Raw genomic sequence first — 15,267 nt, forward strand, 5'->3', positions numbered from 1 at the left:
AGGCAAACAAAATTTACAGAAAAAAAATTAAGAACTAAGGAAAGTTTGAAATAACTTTTATATTTGTGATCCCTGAATTTCCATAGAATTTGCAAGCTACTAAAATATGAATGAATGGATGGAAGGATAGATAGATGAATTAATAAGTGAATGAATCAAAATGATTCTAGGAAGCCAGAAGATACTTAATCCTTCATTGAGATCATATGTAATTTTAAGTAGCTGCTGGGAGGTTATGGGGGAAATTGGTATCTGTTATATTAATAAAACAATGAAATTGAGATATGAGACTCAAGACTAGACAAATGGTCACATTTTGGACATTCTAGGAACATTATCCTCCCTTCTCCAAATTAGAAGAATTGTTAACACACTAGGATGAATTAAAATTGAAATAAAATAGAAATAAATAAGCATCCCAGGATGATCAATATCTCTGAGCACTCCTATTATCCATTAATAGCACACTAGTTTGCCACAGCACACCAGTTGGGCAACTTTACATAAAAATTCAGGAGAGGGAGCTCCCTTTGTGTTAGTCTATTCAAGCTGTCATAACAAAATTCCAGACTGGGTGACTTAAAGAACAGAAATTTGTTTTCCTACAATTCTAGAGTCTGAGTCTGAGATCAGGATGCCAGCATGGTAAGTTTCTAGTGAGGACTCTCTGCTTTATAGAAAACCACCATCTTGCTGTGTCCATATGGCCTTTCTTTGGTATGTATGCATAGTGAGAGAGGGAAAGTGAGCTATCTGATATTTCTTCTTATAAGAACACTAACCTGATTCAATCAGGGTTTCACCTTTATGGCCGAATTTAACCTTAATCACTTTCTGAGGGGCCTCACTACCAAATAAAGCTACACTGGGGGTTGGGGCTTTGTCTTTGTCCATTTGGGCTATTATAACAAAATACCATAAACTGGGTAGCTTATAAACAACAGATTTATTTTTAAAAATCGTTGTGGAAGCTAGGAAATCCAAGAACAAGACACCAACAAATTTGGTGTCTGTTGAAAACCCACTTTCTGGTTTATACATGGTGCCTTCTGACTATGTGCTTACATGATGGTAGAGGGTGAAAGACCTCTTTCAGGCCATACATATATATATATATACTTTTAAGTTCTGGGGTACATGTGCAGAATGTGCAGGTTTGTTCCATAGGTATGCACGTGCCATGGTGGTATGCTGCACCCATCAACCCATCATCTATCTACATTAGGTATTTCTCCTAACGCTATCCCTCTCCTAGCCCATCACACCCCAACAGGTCCCAGAATGTGATGTTCCTCTCCTGGTGCCCATGTGTTCTCATTGTTTAACTCCCACTTGTGAGTGAGAACGTGTGGTGCTTGCTTATCTATTTTGGTGTTAGTTTGCTGGGAATGATGGTTTCCAGTGTCATCCATGTCCCTGCAAAGAACATGAACTCATCCTTTTTTACGGCTGCATAGTATTCCATAGTGTATATGTGCCCCATTTTCTTTATCCAGTCTATCAGTGATGGGCATTTGGGTTGGTTCCAGGTCTTTGCTATAGTGAACAGTGCCACAATAAATATACATGTGCATGTGTCTTTATAGTAGAATGATTTATAATCCTTTGTGCATATATCCAGTAATGGGATGGCTGGGTCAAATGGTATTTCTGGTTCGATATCCTTGAGGAATCACCACACTATCTTCCACAATGGTTGAACTAATTTACACTTCCACCAACAGTGTAAAAGCATTCCTATTTCTCCACATCCTCTCCAGCATCTGTTGTTTCCTGACTTTTTAATGATCACCATTCTAACTGGTGTGAGATGGTATCTCACTGTGGTTTTGTTTTGTATTTCCATAATGACCAGAGATGATGAGCTTTTTTTTATGTTTGTTGGCCATATAAATGCCTTCTTTTGAGAAGTGTCCATTCATATCATTTGCCCACTTTTTGTTCGGGTTGTTTGGTTTTCTCTTGTAAATCTGTTTAAGTTCTTTGTAGATTCTGGATATTAGCCCTATGTCAGATGGATAGATTGCAAAAATTTTTCTCCCATTCTATAGGTTGCCTGTTCGCTCTGATGATAGTTTCTTTTGCTGTGCAGAAGCTCTTTAGTTTAATCGGACCCCATTTGTCTATTTTGGCTTTTGTTGGCAGTGCTTTTGGTGTTTTAGTCATGAAACCTTTGCCCATTCTGATGTCCTGAATGGTATTGCCTAGGATTTCTTCTAGATTTTTTATGGATTTAGGTCTTATATTTAAGTCTGTAATCCATCTTGAGTTAATTTTTGTATAAAATGTAAGGAAGGGATCCAATTTCAGCTAGCATATGGCTAGCCAGCTTTCCCAGCACCGTGTATTAAATAGGGAATTCCTTCCCCATTTTTTGTTTTTATCAGATGGCTGTAGATATGTGTCATGATTTCTGAGACCTCTGTTCTGTTCCATTGGTCTACATATCTGTTTTGGTACCAGTACCATGCTGTTTGTGTTACTGTAGCCTTGTAATATAGTTTGAAGTCAGGTAGCATGATGACTCCAGTTTTGTTCTTTTTGCATAGGATTGTCTTGGCTATGTGAGCTCTTTTTTGGTTCCGTATGAACTTTAAAGTAGATTTTTCCAATTCTGTAAAGAGAGTCAATGGTAGCTTGATAGGGATAGCATTAAATCTATAAATTACTTTGGGCAATATGGCCATTTTGATGATATTGATTCTTCCTGTCCATGAGGATGGAATTTTTTTCCATTTGTTTGTGTCCTCTCTTATTTCCTTGAGCAGTGGCTTATAGTTCTCCTTGAAGAGGTCCTTCACATCCCTTGTTAGCTGTATTCCTAGGTATTTTATTCTCTTTGTCGCGATTGTGAATGGGAGTTCACTCGTGAATTGGCTGTTTGTTTGTTACTGGTGTATAGGAATGCTTGTGATTTTTGTACATGGATTTTGTATCCTGAGACTTTGCTGAAGTTGCTTATCAGTTTAAGATTTTGGGCTGAGAAGATGGGTTTTTCTAAATATACAATCATGTCATCTGCAAACAAAGACAATTTGACTTCCTCTTTTCCTACTTGAATATTGCTTTATTTCTTTCTCTTGCCTGATTGCCCTGACCAGAACTTCCAATATTATGTTGAATAGGAGTGATGAGAGAGGGCAACCTTGTCTTGTGCCAGTTTTCAAAGGCAATGCTTCCAGTTTTTGCCCATTCAGTATGATATTGGCTGTGGGTTTGTTATAAAAAGCTCTTATTTTGAGATATGTTCAATCAATGCCTAGTTTATTGAGCATTTTTAGCATGAAGCCTGCTGAATTTTGTCAAAGACCTTTCCTGCATCTATTGAGATAATCATGTGGTTTTTGTCCTTGGTTCTGTTTGTGTGATAGATTATGTTTATTGATTTGCATATGTTGAACCAGACTTGCATCCCAAAGATGAAGCTGACTTGATAGTGGTGGATAAGCTTTTTGATGTGCTGCTGGATTCAGTTCGCCAGTATTTTATTGAGGATTTTCAGATAAATGTTCATCAGGGTTGGCCGAAATTTTCTTTTTTTGTTGTATCTCTGTCAGGTTTTGGTATCAGGATGATGCTTGCCTCATAAAATGAGTTAGGGAGGATTCCCTATTTTCTATTGTTTGAAATAGTTTCAGAAGGGATGGTACCAGCTCCTCTTTGTACCTCTGGTAGAATTTGGCTGTGAATCCATCTGGTCTTGGACTTTTTTTGGTTGGTGGGCTATTAATTACTGCCTCAATTTCAGAACTAGTTATTGGTCTATTCAGGGATTCAAATTCTTCCTAGTTTAGTCTTGGGAGAGTGTATGTGTCCAGGAATTTATCCAATTCTTCTAGATTTTCTAGTTTACATAGAGGTGTTTATAGTATTCTCTGATGATAGTTTGTATTTCTGTGGGATCAGTGGTGATAACCCCTTTATCATTTTTTACTGCGTCGATTTGACTCTCCTCTTTTTTCTTCTTTATTAGTCTGGCTAGTGGTCTATCTATTTTGTTGATGGTTTCAAAAAAAAAAAAAAAAAAAAACAGCTCCTGGATTCATTGATTTTTTTGAAGAGTTTTGTGTCTCTGTCTGCTTCTGTTCTGCTCTGATCTTAGTTATTTCTTGTCTTCTGCTAGCTTTTGAATTTGTTTGCCTTTTCTTCTCTAGTTCTTTTAATTGTGATATTAAGGTGTCAATTTTAGATCTTTTTGCTTTCTCCTGTGGGCATTTAGTGCTATAAATTTCCCTTAATATTATGGCAGAAGGTGAAGTGGGAGCTGGCATATCACATGAAGACAGAGGTGCCCAGCTTTTTTAAACAACTAGCTCTCATGTGAACTACCATTAACAGGAACTCTCTTGTTATCATGAGGGGTCACCTAGCCATTCATGAGGGATCTTCCCCATGACCCAAACACCTCTCACCAGGCCCAGTATTCAACTTTGGGGATTGCATTTCAACATGAGATTTGGAGGGGACACACATCTAAACTACACTGCCTCACAAACCATACTGTGCAAAATAGTAGGCTAGGGGCTAGGAATGTGGCACCAAAGACCAAAGGAGTAGATCCTTACTCCTAAGAAGCTTGTATCAAGTTCAATCTTGTAGCTAAAAACTACTACATAGAGCTTTAATGTAAGTGTAATATGAGTAATTCTATCAGGAAAAACATATATGATAGTTTAAAACATATCAATTTTTTAAGCAATAAGGAAAATATGACATGTGGAAAGCCATGGAAGAATGCATAGAATATGAACAGATATAGATAAGAAAAACAGCATACTGAACAAAACATAAAATAGTATACACAAAGGCTCAATGATGATAAGATATGATGCATGTGCTGGGAAAAAATAAGTCGCTCTTTTCTGCTATTGTTTAATCCTAGGCTAAAAGTGTAAACTATTCTTTTGCCTATGGGTGGAAAACCGTAAAGATTTTGTCTTCCTTTGTTCTGTGTAAGATACAATGTTGTTAGAACCCTATTTAAGAAAGATAAATATTATGGCAGTGAGTGATTTCTTGAAACAGAGATTCTGAAAACAGAGAAAGAAATTAGGAGACTTTTTAAAGTGTTAATGGGACAATGTTCAACCAACTAATGAGAGACTTTGGCTTTTGACTCTTTGGGTCCCCCATGTCTTGCTTTGGACACACACATTTAGTGTTTATTTCTGGACACTTTGGCTTTGTATTCTGATGAACTGCCTTTTCTACTTGATGGACTTGATTTCCTACTTTGCTGTAGAATTACTTACTTTTCCAATGTTGATACTCCTGTAGCCTTTCATGAAAATCTTGCCTATTCAATTATTTTCTACTGTCTGTCTAGACCACAAGCCCTGCCCTTCTTCATGGTTCCTTTAACTTCCATAAAACTACCAGCATCATATTTGACATTTTTACACATAAAGACAAGGTAATTTTCTAGGGAAGATCAAACGCTTGTAGACTAGAGTTAGCAGGAATGTAATTTTAATAAGTGGAAGAAATCAGGAAACATATTTTTCTCCTAAATGAACAAGCATAACTTTTATACTTGTATTTGTCACCTGATTCTGAATTCATTAATAGGTTTGTCAAAATGTAAATATGCAAACAACAATGTGGTTCAATTTATTGTATTAATTAGGTTGGGTATAGTAACAAATACACCCAGAAATATATATTGACCAAAACATAATTACTTTTGATTTCTGGCTCCATGAGTGACCAACTTGGATGATTCCGGTCCGTGAGTAGTTTTTTCAACAAGTGATTCAGGCAGGCAGGCGGTGTCTATCTTATAGTTCTACCATCTTTGGGGTTTCATTCTCATCTCTACATAGTGGAAAGAAGGTGCACATTGTTTCTTAAAACAATCCCTTGGACAAGAAATGACACATAGCAATTGTGTTCACACTCTATTAAAAAGGACTTAGCCCATGGTCACACAAAGGAAAGCAAAGGAAGTTAAGAGTTTTAGTATTTTTATCTGTCCAAAAAAGCGAAAAACAATTGATGGCTGCTATTATTTTCCACCAGAGTTAATAAAAATAAGGTAAAATGGATTACAATGCCTTTGCAACTATGACATAATAATAACTTGTTAAATGTGGCCTAAGGCTGCCTCTGTTCCTTGATTCCTTACATAATGAATTGCAACCTAACTTAGTATGCAAACAAACTGAAAGCCTAACTTAGGGGTATATTTTTGTAAAAGATAACTTAAGTCATAGCCAATCACAGCAGCCAAGCTTCAGCCAATCACAGGCCACCAATTGATATGATTATGTCCAAATAAGGCAAAACTGAACCATAACCAATCAAACTATTTCTATATTTCTTCCATTTTCTATCTATAAATACTCCCTGCTCATTTATTAAGCAGAGTTTTCTAAAATTTCACTGGTTCTGGGTGCTACCCTGTTCATGAATTGTTCTTTGCTTAAACTTTGTTTCTTTTAGCAAACTACATGAAAAAATAATATGTGTCATTAAGTAGTACTAAGTATATGATTAGGTGCTGCTATTGAGTCAGTGCAAGTTAAGCAATTGTGAAAGATAATACAGAAAATATAAGAATTAGATTTTGTGCATTTCTATGTGAAAATGTTTTAATAGTAATTTTTTTCTCCAAAGTTACTATTAAATCACAAGTTGAAAACATACTTGGGAAAAAATCCTCTTAGTAAATAACAGGTTTTTATCAACTTTACTGATATATTTGAACAGAAAATAAAATGTGCTTAGCTCTTGTATAATGTATAATATTTGTCTTTTGTTTGATGTAGGTCAGGAGTCTAAAGATGAAATGGTGGATGAAAAATTGGATACCAGTTTTAGGATATCAGTTTTCAAACTACCCATATGTACTTCCGTTTCATTGAAGAATATTGCAGTATTGAAAGAGAATAAACAAGATTTTTTTCCTGCATATCCTCAGCCAATCTTTGCTACTCATCCAAAGCAAATCATTAAAAAAGACATACGATTGGAGAGGAGTATGAAAGAGTTTTTTGCAACACAAAGAGCTGGTATGAAACTCCGAACATTTAGTGATATTGACAAATATTACACAGAACAAAAGAAGCAGGAATGCCATAAAGAAAAAGTAAGAGTTGTAGCCATGGCACAAGTTGCTCGAGAAAGAGTTAGAGTAACTGTTAATGAACATTTGAATCAGAAAAAATATGCTACACAAAAACTAATTGAAGAAAATAAAGAGATAATTCAGAACGGTTTACGACAAGTTTGGCAAAACAGATTCAACTACCTTGAAAAAGCTAGAGAGAGAAGAGCTCTGTTTCTAAAAGAAAAATCCCAAAAGGCTGCAGAGCGTTTATTAGTACAAAATTTAAATAATGAGCGCACTCTTTTGACCAGAGGACTACTTAAAATTGACAGACTGAAGAAGAATGAGGCTGTCCTAAAAGAGAAAAGCCTGATTGTTAAGCAAAAACTAAAAGCAGAAAAATATGGAAAGAATTTACTTAAAGAAATGAAAAAAGTTAGGTAGGTACAATTTAGGTGTAATAGAAGCATTTAAATCAATTACATGTGAATATTGCATACTAAATTTGAAGATCTAATAATTAGTATTTTGTTTATAACATAGTACATTCTACTTTGAAAAACTGAAACAAAGAACAAATAATGTACTAATATATTACCAAAGATCAGGCAATAAAATAACTCTGTCTTTCCCCGTCTCTCCACTTGTTCAACAAAACCTATCTACCTCTTAGTTACGAGTTGTTCTTATTATCACAAATGGCATCATCATCAGCCTCTTGACCAGTGCTATCAACCTCGGTCTTTTGCAACAATCTTCATTGCCAATATCTAATGTTTTTCTACTCACTTTACTTCTAAAAGGAGTCTCAAAAGGATCCTTCCTTTTCAATACGACTCCTCCTATTCTAACTTAGGCTGTCATAATTTCTCTACGAATTCACATTATTCTTCCACCTGAGATCTTCATTCCTATTCTTCATCTTTTCTTCAACCCAAGTCTTTTCTCTGGCCTACAAACCTCAACTGTCTTTAAAATAAAGTTCTGATCATATCACTTCCGATTTAAATATATTAATAGCTTGCAGTTGTTCACAGAATAAAACTGAATTTGCTTAAATGGCATTTCAGACAATGTGCTCTGTTCTTTCTAGTCTAGACTTATCTCACGCTAAATTTTCTGCTATAACCTCCTCCCTCCTCCCTCTAGCAGCACTCTGCTCTAAACAGACTATTCTGTACTCCCTACCCAACTTTATACTCTCTTATTCCTATGACTTTACTGATGTTATCCCCTTTTTACTCAAATATGTACTCCTCAAGAGCACTACAAGCTCACAATGTTAATATTGTCTAGATATTATTATGCAACAAAAGCCTCTATGTTATTGTGCAAATCAGAATGCTTTGCTGTATTCTAATTGCTGAGAAGGTAGTGCCTACATGTGAAGAAAAAGACACTCTTTTCTCCAGGGAAGTGCCTCACAAGTGGCTGATTCTTGACTGTGTGTGACCTTGTTTCATACCTATTTGCCCTCATCATAGAATGCATGAACTACACATCCACTGGTAAAATTTATCCTTTTATTACCCATCTTTTAGCAACCAACTCAATGGCATTTTCACTTTTAATCTCTTACCAACTGCTCCTCCAGTCTGAATTAGTCTCTTTAATTTTGTGGTGATTTTATATACTTTATTGGAATCTCAATGTTACCAGTTATAACCAGAGAGCTTTTATCATGGTTGCATGGTTGGGTTGTGAAGTCTTTTTTTTTTTTTTTTTTTTAATTCTTTATTTTTTATTTATTTTACTTTAAATTCCTGGATATAAGTGTAGAATGTGTAAGTTTGTTACATAGGTACACATGTGCCATGGTGGTTTGCTGCACCTGTCAACCCGTCATCTAGGTTTTAATCCCAGCATGCATTAGCTATTTGTCTTAATATCCTCTCCTCCCTCACCCCCAATCCCCCAGCAGCCCCAGTGTGTGCTGTTTCCCTCCCTATGTACATGTTTTCCTGTTGTTCAACTCCCACTTATGAGTGAGAACATGCAGTATTTTGGTCTTCTTTTCCTGTGTTAGTTGATGGCTTCCAACTTCATCCATGTCCCTGCAAAGGACATGATCTCATTCCTTTTTATGACTGCATAGTATTCCATGGTGTATATATACCACATTTTCTTAATCCAGTCTATCACTGATGGGCATTTGGGTTGGTTCCATGGCTTTGCTATTGTAAATAGTGCTGCAATAAACATACGTGTGCATGTGTTTTTATAGTAGAATGATCTCTATTCCTTTGGGTATATACCTAGTAATGGGACTGCTGGGTCAAATGGTATTTCTGGGTCTCGATACTTGAGGAATCGCCACCCTGTCTAATGGTTGAATTAATTTAATCGCCACCTTGTCTAATGGTTGAATTAATTTGCATTCCCATCAACCGTGTAAAAGCATTCCTATTTCTCCACAGCCTCACCAGCATCTATTGTTCCTTGACTTTTTTAATAATCACCATTCTGACTGGTGTGAGATGCTATCTCATTGTGGATTTGATTTGCATTTCTCTAATGATCAGTGATGTTGAGCTTTTTTCATATGTTTGTTGGCCACATAAATGTGTTCTTTTGGAAGTGTCTGTTCATATCCTTTGCCCACTTTTTGATGGGGTTGTTTTTGTTTTGTTTCTTGTAAATTTGTTTACATTCCTTGTAGATTCTGGATATTAGCCCTTTGTCAGATGGGTAGATTGCAAAAATTTTCTCCCCTTCTCTAGGTTGACTATTCTCCCTGATGATAGTTTATTTTGCTGTACAGAAGCTCCTTAGCTTAATTAGATCCCATTTGTCAGTGTTGGCTTTTGTTGTCATTGCTTCTGGTGTTTTAGTTACGAAGTCTTTGCCCATGCCCATGTCCTGAATGGTATTGCCTAGGTTTTCTTCTATGGTGTTTATGTTTTTGAGTTTTACATTTCAGTCTTTAATCCATCTTGAGTTAATTTTTGCATAAGACATAAGGAAGGGGTCCAGTTTCAGTTTTCTGCACATGGCTAGCCAGTTTTCCCAGCACCATTTATTAAATAGGGAATCCTTTCCCCATTGCTTATTTTTGTCAGGTTTGTTGAAGATCAGATGGTTGTAGATGTGTGGTGTTATTTTTGAGATCTCTATTCTTTTCCATTGGTCTACATATCTGTTTTGTTACTAGTATCCTGCTGTTTTAATTACTGTAGCCTTGTAGTATAGTTTGAAGTCAGGTACCATTGTGCCTCCAGCTTTGTTCTTTTTGCTTAGGTTTGTCTTGACTGTATAGGCTCTTTTTCGGTTCCATATGAAATTTAAAGTAGTTTTTTCTAATTCTGTGAAGAATGTCAATGGTAGTTTGATGGAAAAGTATTGAATCTATAAATTACTTTGGGCAGTATGGTTATTTTCATGATCTTGAGTCTTTCTATCCATGAGGATGGAATGTTTTTCCATTTGTTTGTGTCCTCTCTTACTTCCTTGAGCAGTAGTTTGTAGTTCTCCTTGAAGAGGTCCTTCACATCCTTTGTTAGCTGTATTCCTAGATATTTTCTTGTCTTTGTAACAATTGTGAATGGGAGTTCATTCATGATTTGGCTCTCTGCTTGTCTGTTGTTGGTGTATAGGAGTGCTTGTGATTTTTGCACATTGATTTTTGTATCCTGAGACTTTGCTGGAGTTGCTTATCAGCTTAAGGAGTTTGTGGGCTGAGACAACAGTGTGTTCTAAAGATAGAATCATGTCATCTGCAAACAGACACAATTTGACTTCCTCTCTTCCTATCTGAATACATTTTATTTCTTCCTCTTGCCTGACTGCCCTGGCCAGAATTTCCAATACCATGTTGAATAGGAGTGGTAAGAGAGGGCATCCTTGTCTTGTGCCCATTTTCAAAGGAATGCTTCCAGCTTTTGCCCATTCAGTTTGATATTGGTCATGGGTTTGTCATAAATAGCTCTTATTATTTTGAGATATGTTCCATCAATACCTAATTTTATTGAGTTTTTAACATGAATGGATGTTGAATTTTATTGCAGGCCTTCTCTGCATCTATTGGGATAATCATGTGGCTTTTGTCATTGGTTCTGTTTATGTGATGGATTACATTTATTGATTTGCATATGTTGAACCAGCTTTGCATCCCAAAGATGAAGCCAACTTGATCATTGTGGACAAGCATTTTGATGTGCTGCTGGATTCAGTTTGCCAATATTTTATTGAGGATTTTCACATTGATGTTCATCAGGGATATTGGCCTGAAATTTTCTTTTTTTGTTGCATCTCTGCCAGGTTTTGGTATCAGGATGATGCTTGCCTCATAAAATGAGTTAGGGAGGATTCCCTCTTTTTGGAACACTTTCAGAATGAATAATACCAGCTCCTTTTTGTACCTCTGGTAGAATTGTGTTGTGAATCTGTCTGGTCCTGTGCTTTTTTTGGTTGGTAGGCTATTAATTACCGCCTCAATTTCAGAACTTGTTATTGGTCTATTCAGGATTTCAGCTTCTTCCTGGTTGTCTTGTGAGGTATATGTGTCCAAGAATTTTTCCATTTCCTCTAGATTTTCTCATTTATTTTGTAAAGTTGTTTATAGTATTCTCTTATTGTAGTTTATATTTCTGTGGGATCAGTGGTGATATTCCCTTTATCATTTTTTGTTGTGTCTATTTGATTCTTCTCTCTTTTCTTCTTTATTAGTCTAGCTAATGATCTATCTATTTTGTTAATTTTTTCAAAAAAACAGCTCGTGGATTCCTAGATTTTTTGGAGGGTTTTTCGTGTCTTTGTCTCCTTCAGTTCTGTGCTGATTTGAGTTATTTCTTGTCTTCTGGTAGCTTTTGGATTTGTTTGCTCTTGCTTCTCTGCCCCCCCCCCACCCTTTTTTATGAAATGGATTTTCACTCTCATAGCCCAGGCTGGAGTGCAATGGCATGATCTTGACTCACTGCAACCTCTGCCTCCCAGGTTCAAGCAATTCTCCTGCCTCAGCCTCCCAAGTAGCTGGGATAATAGGCTTGCACCACCATGCCTGGCTAATTTTTTGTATTTTTAGTAGAGATGAGGTTTCACCATCTAATTTCAGCTGGTCTTGAACTCCTGACCTCAGGTGATCCACCCACCTTGGCCTCCCAAAGTGCTGGGATTACAGGCATGAGCCACCGCATCCAGCCTCTAGCTCTTTTAATTCTGATGTTAGGTTGTCATTTTGTGATCTTTCTCCAGCTTTCCGATATAAGTATTTAGTGCTATAAATTTCCCTCTTAATACTGCTTTCACTGTGTCACAGAGATTCTGGTATGTTTTCTCTTTATTCTCGTTGGTGTCAAATAACTTACTCATTTCTGCTTTAATTTCATTATTTAATCAGGAGTCATTCAGGAGCATGTTGTTCAATTTCCATGTAATTGTGCGGATTTGAGTGAGTAGTTTCTTAATCCTGTACTCTGATTTGATTGCACTGTGGTGTGAGAGACTGTTCGTTATGATTTCAGTTCTTTTGCGTTTGCTGAGGATGGTTTTACTTCCAATTATGTGGTCAGTTTTAGAATAAGTGCAATGTGGCATTGAGAGGAATGTATATTCTGTTGATTTGGTATAGAGTGTTCTGTAGATGTCTATTAGGTCCACTTGATCCAGAGCTGTGTTCAAGTCTTGAATATCCTTGTTAATTTTAAGTCTCATTAATCAGTCTAATATTGACAGTAGGGTATTAAAGTCTCCCACTATTATTGTGTGGGAGACTATGTCTCCTTGTAGGTCTCTAAGAACTTGCTTTATGAATCCGGGTGCTCCTTTATTGGGTTCATACATATTTAGGAGAGTTAGCTCTTCTTGTTGCATTGATCTCTTTACCATTATGTAATGTCCTTCTTTGTCTTTTGATTTTTGTTTGTTTAAAGTCTGTTTCGTCAGAGACTAGGATTGCAACCCTTGCTTTTTTTTTTTTTTTTTTTTTTCTTTTTTTTTTTGGCTTTCCATTTACTTGGTAAATATACCTCCATTCCTTTATTTTGAGCCTATGTATGTCTTTGCACGTGAGATGGGTCTCCTGAATACAGCACACCAATGGGTCTTGACTCTTTATCCAATTTGCCAGTCTGTGTCTTTTAATTGGGGCATTTAGCCCATTTACATTTGAGATTAATATTGTTATGTGTGAATTTGATCCTGTCATCGTGATACTATCTCGTTATTTTGCACACTAGTTGGTACAGTTTCTTCACAGTGTCATTGGTCATTATATTTTGGTGTGTTTTTGCAGTGGCTGATACTGGTTATTCCTTTCCATATTTAGTGCTTCCTTCAGGAGCTCTTGCAAGGCAGGCTTGGTGGTGCTGAAATCCCTCAGCATTTGCTTGTCTGGAAAGGATATTATTTTACCTTCACTTATGAAGCTTAGTTTGGCTGAATATGAAATTCTGTGTTGAAAATTCTTTTCTTTAAGAATGATGAATATTGACATGCACTCTCTTCTGGCTTGTAGGGTTTCTGCTGAGTGGTCTGCTGTTAATTTGATGTGCTTCCCTTTGTAGATGACCTGGCCTTTCTCTCTTGCTGCCCATAACAGTTTTTCCTTCATTTCAAACTTGGAGAATCTGACTGATTATGTGTCATGGGGTTGATCTTCTCATGGAGTATCTTAGTGGTGTTCTATGTACTTCCTGAATTTGAAAGTTGGCTTTTCTTGCTAGGTTGGGGAAGTTCTCCTGGATAGTATCCTGACATGTGTTTTCCAGCTTGGTTCCCTTCTCCCCATCTCCTTCAGATACTCCAATCAGTCATAGGTTTGTTTTTTGCTTTTTGTTTTTTGTTTTTACTTAGTCCCATATTTCTCAGAGATTTTGTTCATTCCTTTTCATTCTGTTTTCTCTAATCTTGTCTTCATGACCTATTTCAGCAAGGTAGTCTTCAAACTCTGATATCCTTTCTTCTACTTAGTCAATTCACCTGTTGATACTTGTGTGTGCTTCACTAAGTTCTCGTGCTATGTTTTTAGCTCCATCAGGTCATTTATGTTCCTCTCTAAACTGGTTATTCTAGTTATTACCTTCTCTAACCTTTTATCAAGGTTCTTAGCTTCTTTGTTAAGAACCTTAGCACATGCTTCTTTAGCTTAGTGGCGTTTATTATTACCCACCTTCTGAAGCCTACTTCTGTCAATCTGTCCATCTCATCCTCTGCCCAGTTCTGCACCCTTGCTGGAGAGGCATTGTGATCATTTGCAGGAGAGGAGGAACTTTGGCCTTTTGGGTTTTCAGCATTTTTTCACTGATTCTTTCTCATCTTCATGAGTATGTCTAGTTTTGATGTTTGAGGCTGCTGACCCTTGGATGGGGCTTTTGTTGGGACTTCTTTTTTGCTGATGCTGTTGTTGTTTTCTGTTTGATTGTTTTATTTCAATGGTCAGGTCCCTCTTCTGTAGGGCTGCTGAGGTTTGCCAGAGGTTCGCTTCAAGCCCTATTCATCTGGTTCACTCCTGCGCCTGGAGATGTCACTTGAGGAGGTTGGAGAACAGCAAAAATGGGTGCGCACTTCTTCTGAGATCTCTGACCTCAAGAGGCACCTACCTGATGTCAGTGGGAATGCTCCTATATATGGTGTCTGACAATCCCTGTTTGAGAGTCTCACCCAGTTGGGTGGCACAAGGAGCAGGACCTGTTTGACAAAGCACTTTGACCATCCCTTGGTGAAAAATGTGTTTTGCTGGGGAGAAACCCATTTGTCTAGGCTGCCCAGATTCCTCAGAACTAGCAAAAGGAAAGGCCAAGTCTGCTGGTCTGCAGAGACTGTGGCAACCCCTCTCCCTAGGGGCTTGGGCCCAGGGAGATCAGACTTCTGTCCCTGAGCCCCTGGCTGGAGTTGTTGGAGTTCCTGCAGGGAGGCCCCACCCAGTGAGAAGGGATGGGTCAGGCCTGAAGAGGCATTCTGGCTGCAGTCTGCCACAGCCGGTGTGTTGGGCTGTGGGGAATACCTCTTGGGACCAAGCCATCCAGCCTCCCTGGCTCCATCAGGGGAAAAGCATATCCTGGAGCTATAGAGATGGCTGCTGCCCTACACCCGCCCTGGGAGCTTAATGTGTTAGGCAGCTATCAGTCCCAGTGTTGGCTAGTGCCTCTCCCCTAAGGACCTCAGGCAGCTTAGACAGTAGGCAGCAGAAGCTGTGGTGCTGGTTGCCCCTTCCATGGGAGACTTAAGCAGATTCTAGTTGAGTTACTATTGAGAATCTGCACGGGTTCTGCTGCAGATTGGCA

The 15,267-nt window shown here is 37.5% G+C and overlaps 1 protein-coding gene across 2 annotated transcripts in view; it reads left to right on the forward strand.

Annotated features, from left to right (window-relative positions):
• Positions 1-15,267, forward strand: part of LRRIQ3 (leucine rich repeats and IQ motif containing 3) — a 187,195-nt gene that overhangs the window by 162,557 nt on the left and 9,371 nt on the right. Inside the window, exon 7 of one of the 2 annotated variants that reach the window (XM_030913592.1) lies at positions 6,768-7,010. In XM_030913592.1, the coding sequence (XP_030769452.1) occupies positions 6,768-7,010 (243 nt within the window). Of the gene's footprint in view, positions 1-6,767; positions 7,489-15,267 lie in introns of both variants that reach the window. The other variant, XM_010381108.2, reaches the window with a different exon arrangement.

The sequence above is a fragment of the Rhinopithecus roxellana genome, chromosome 12, assembly GCF_007565055.1.
Source record: "Rhinopithecus roxellana isolate Shanxi Qingling chromosome 12, ASM756505v1, whole genome shotgun sequence".
Lineage (NCBI taxonomy): Eukaryota > Metazoa > Chordata > Mammalia > Primates > Cercopithecidae > Rhinopithecus > Rhinopithecus roxellana.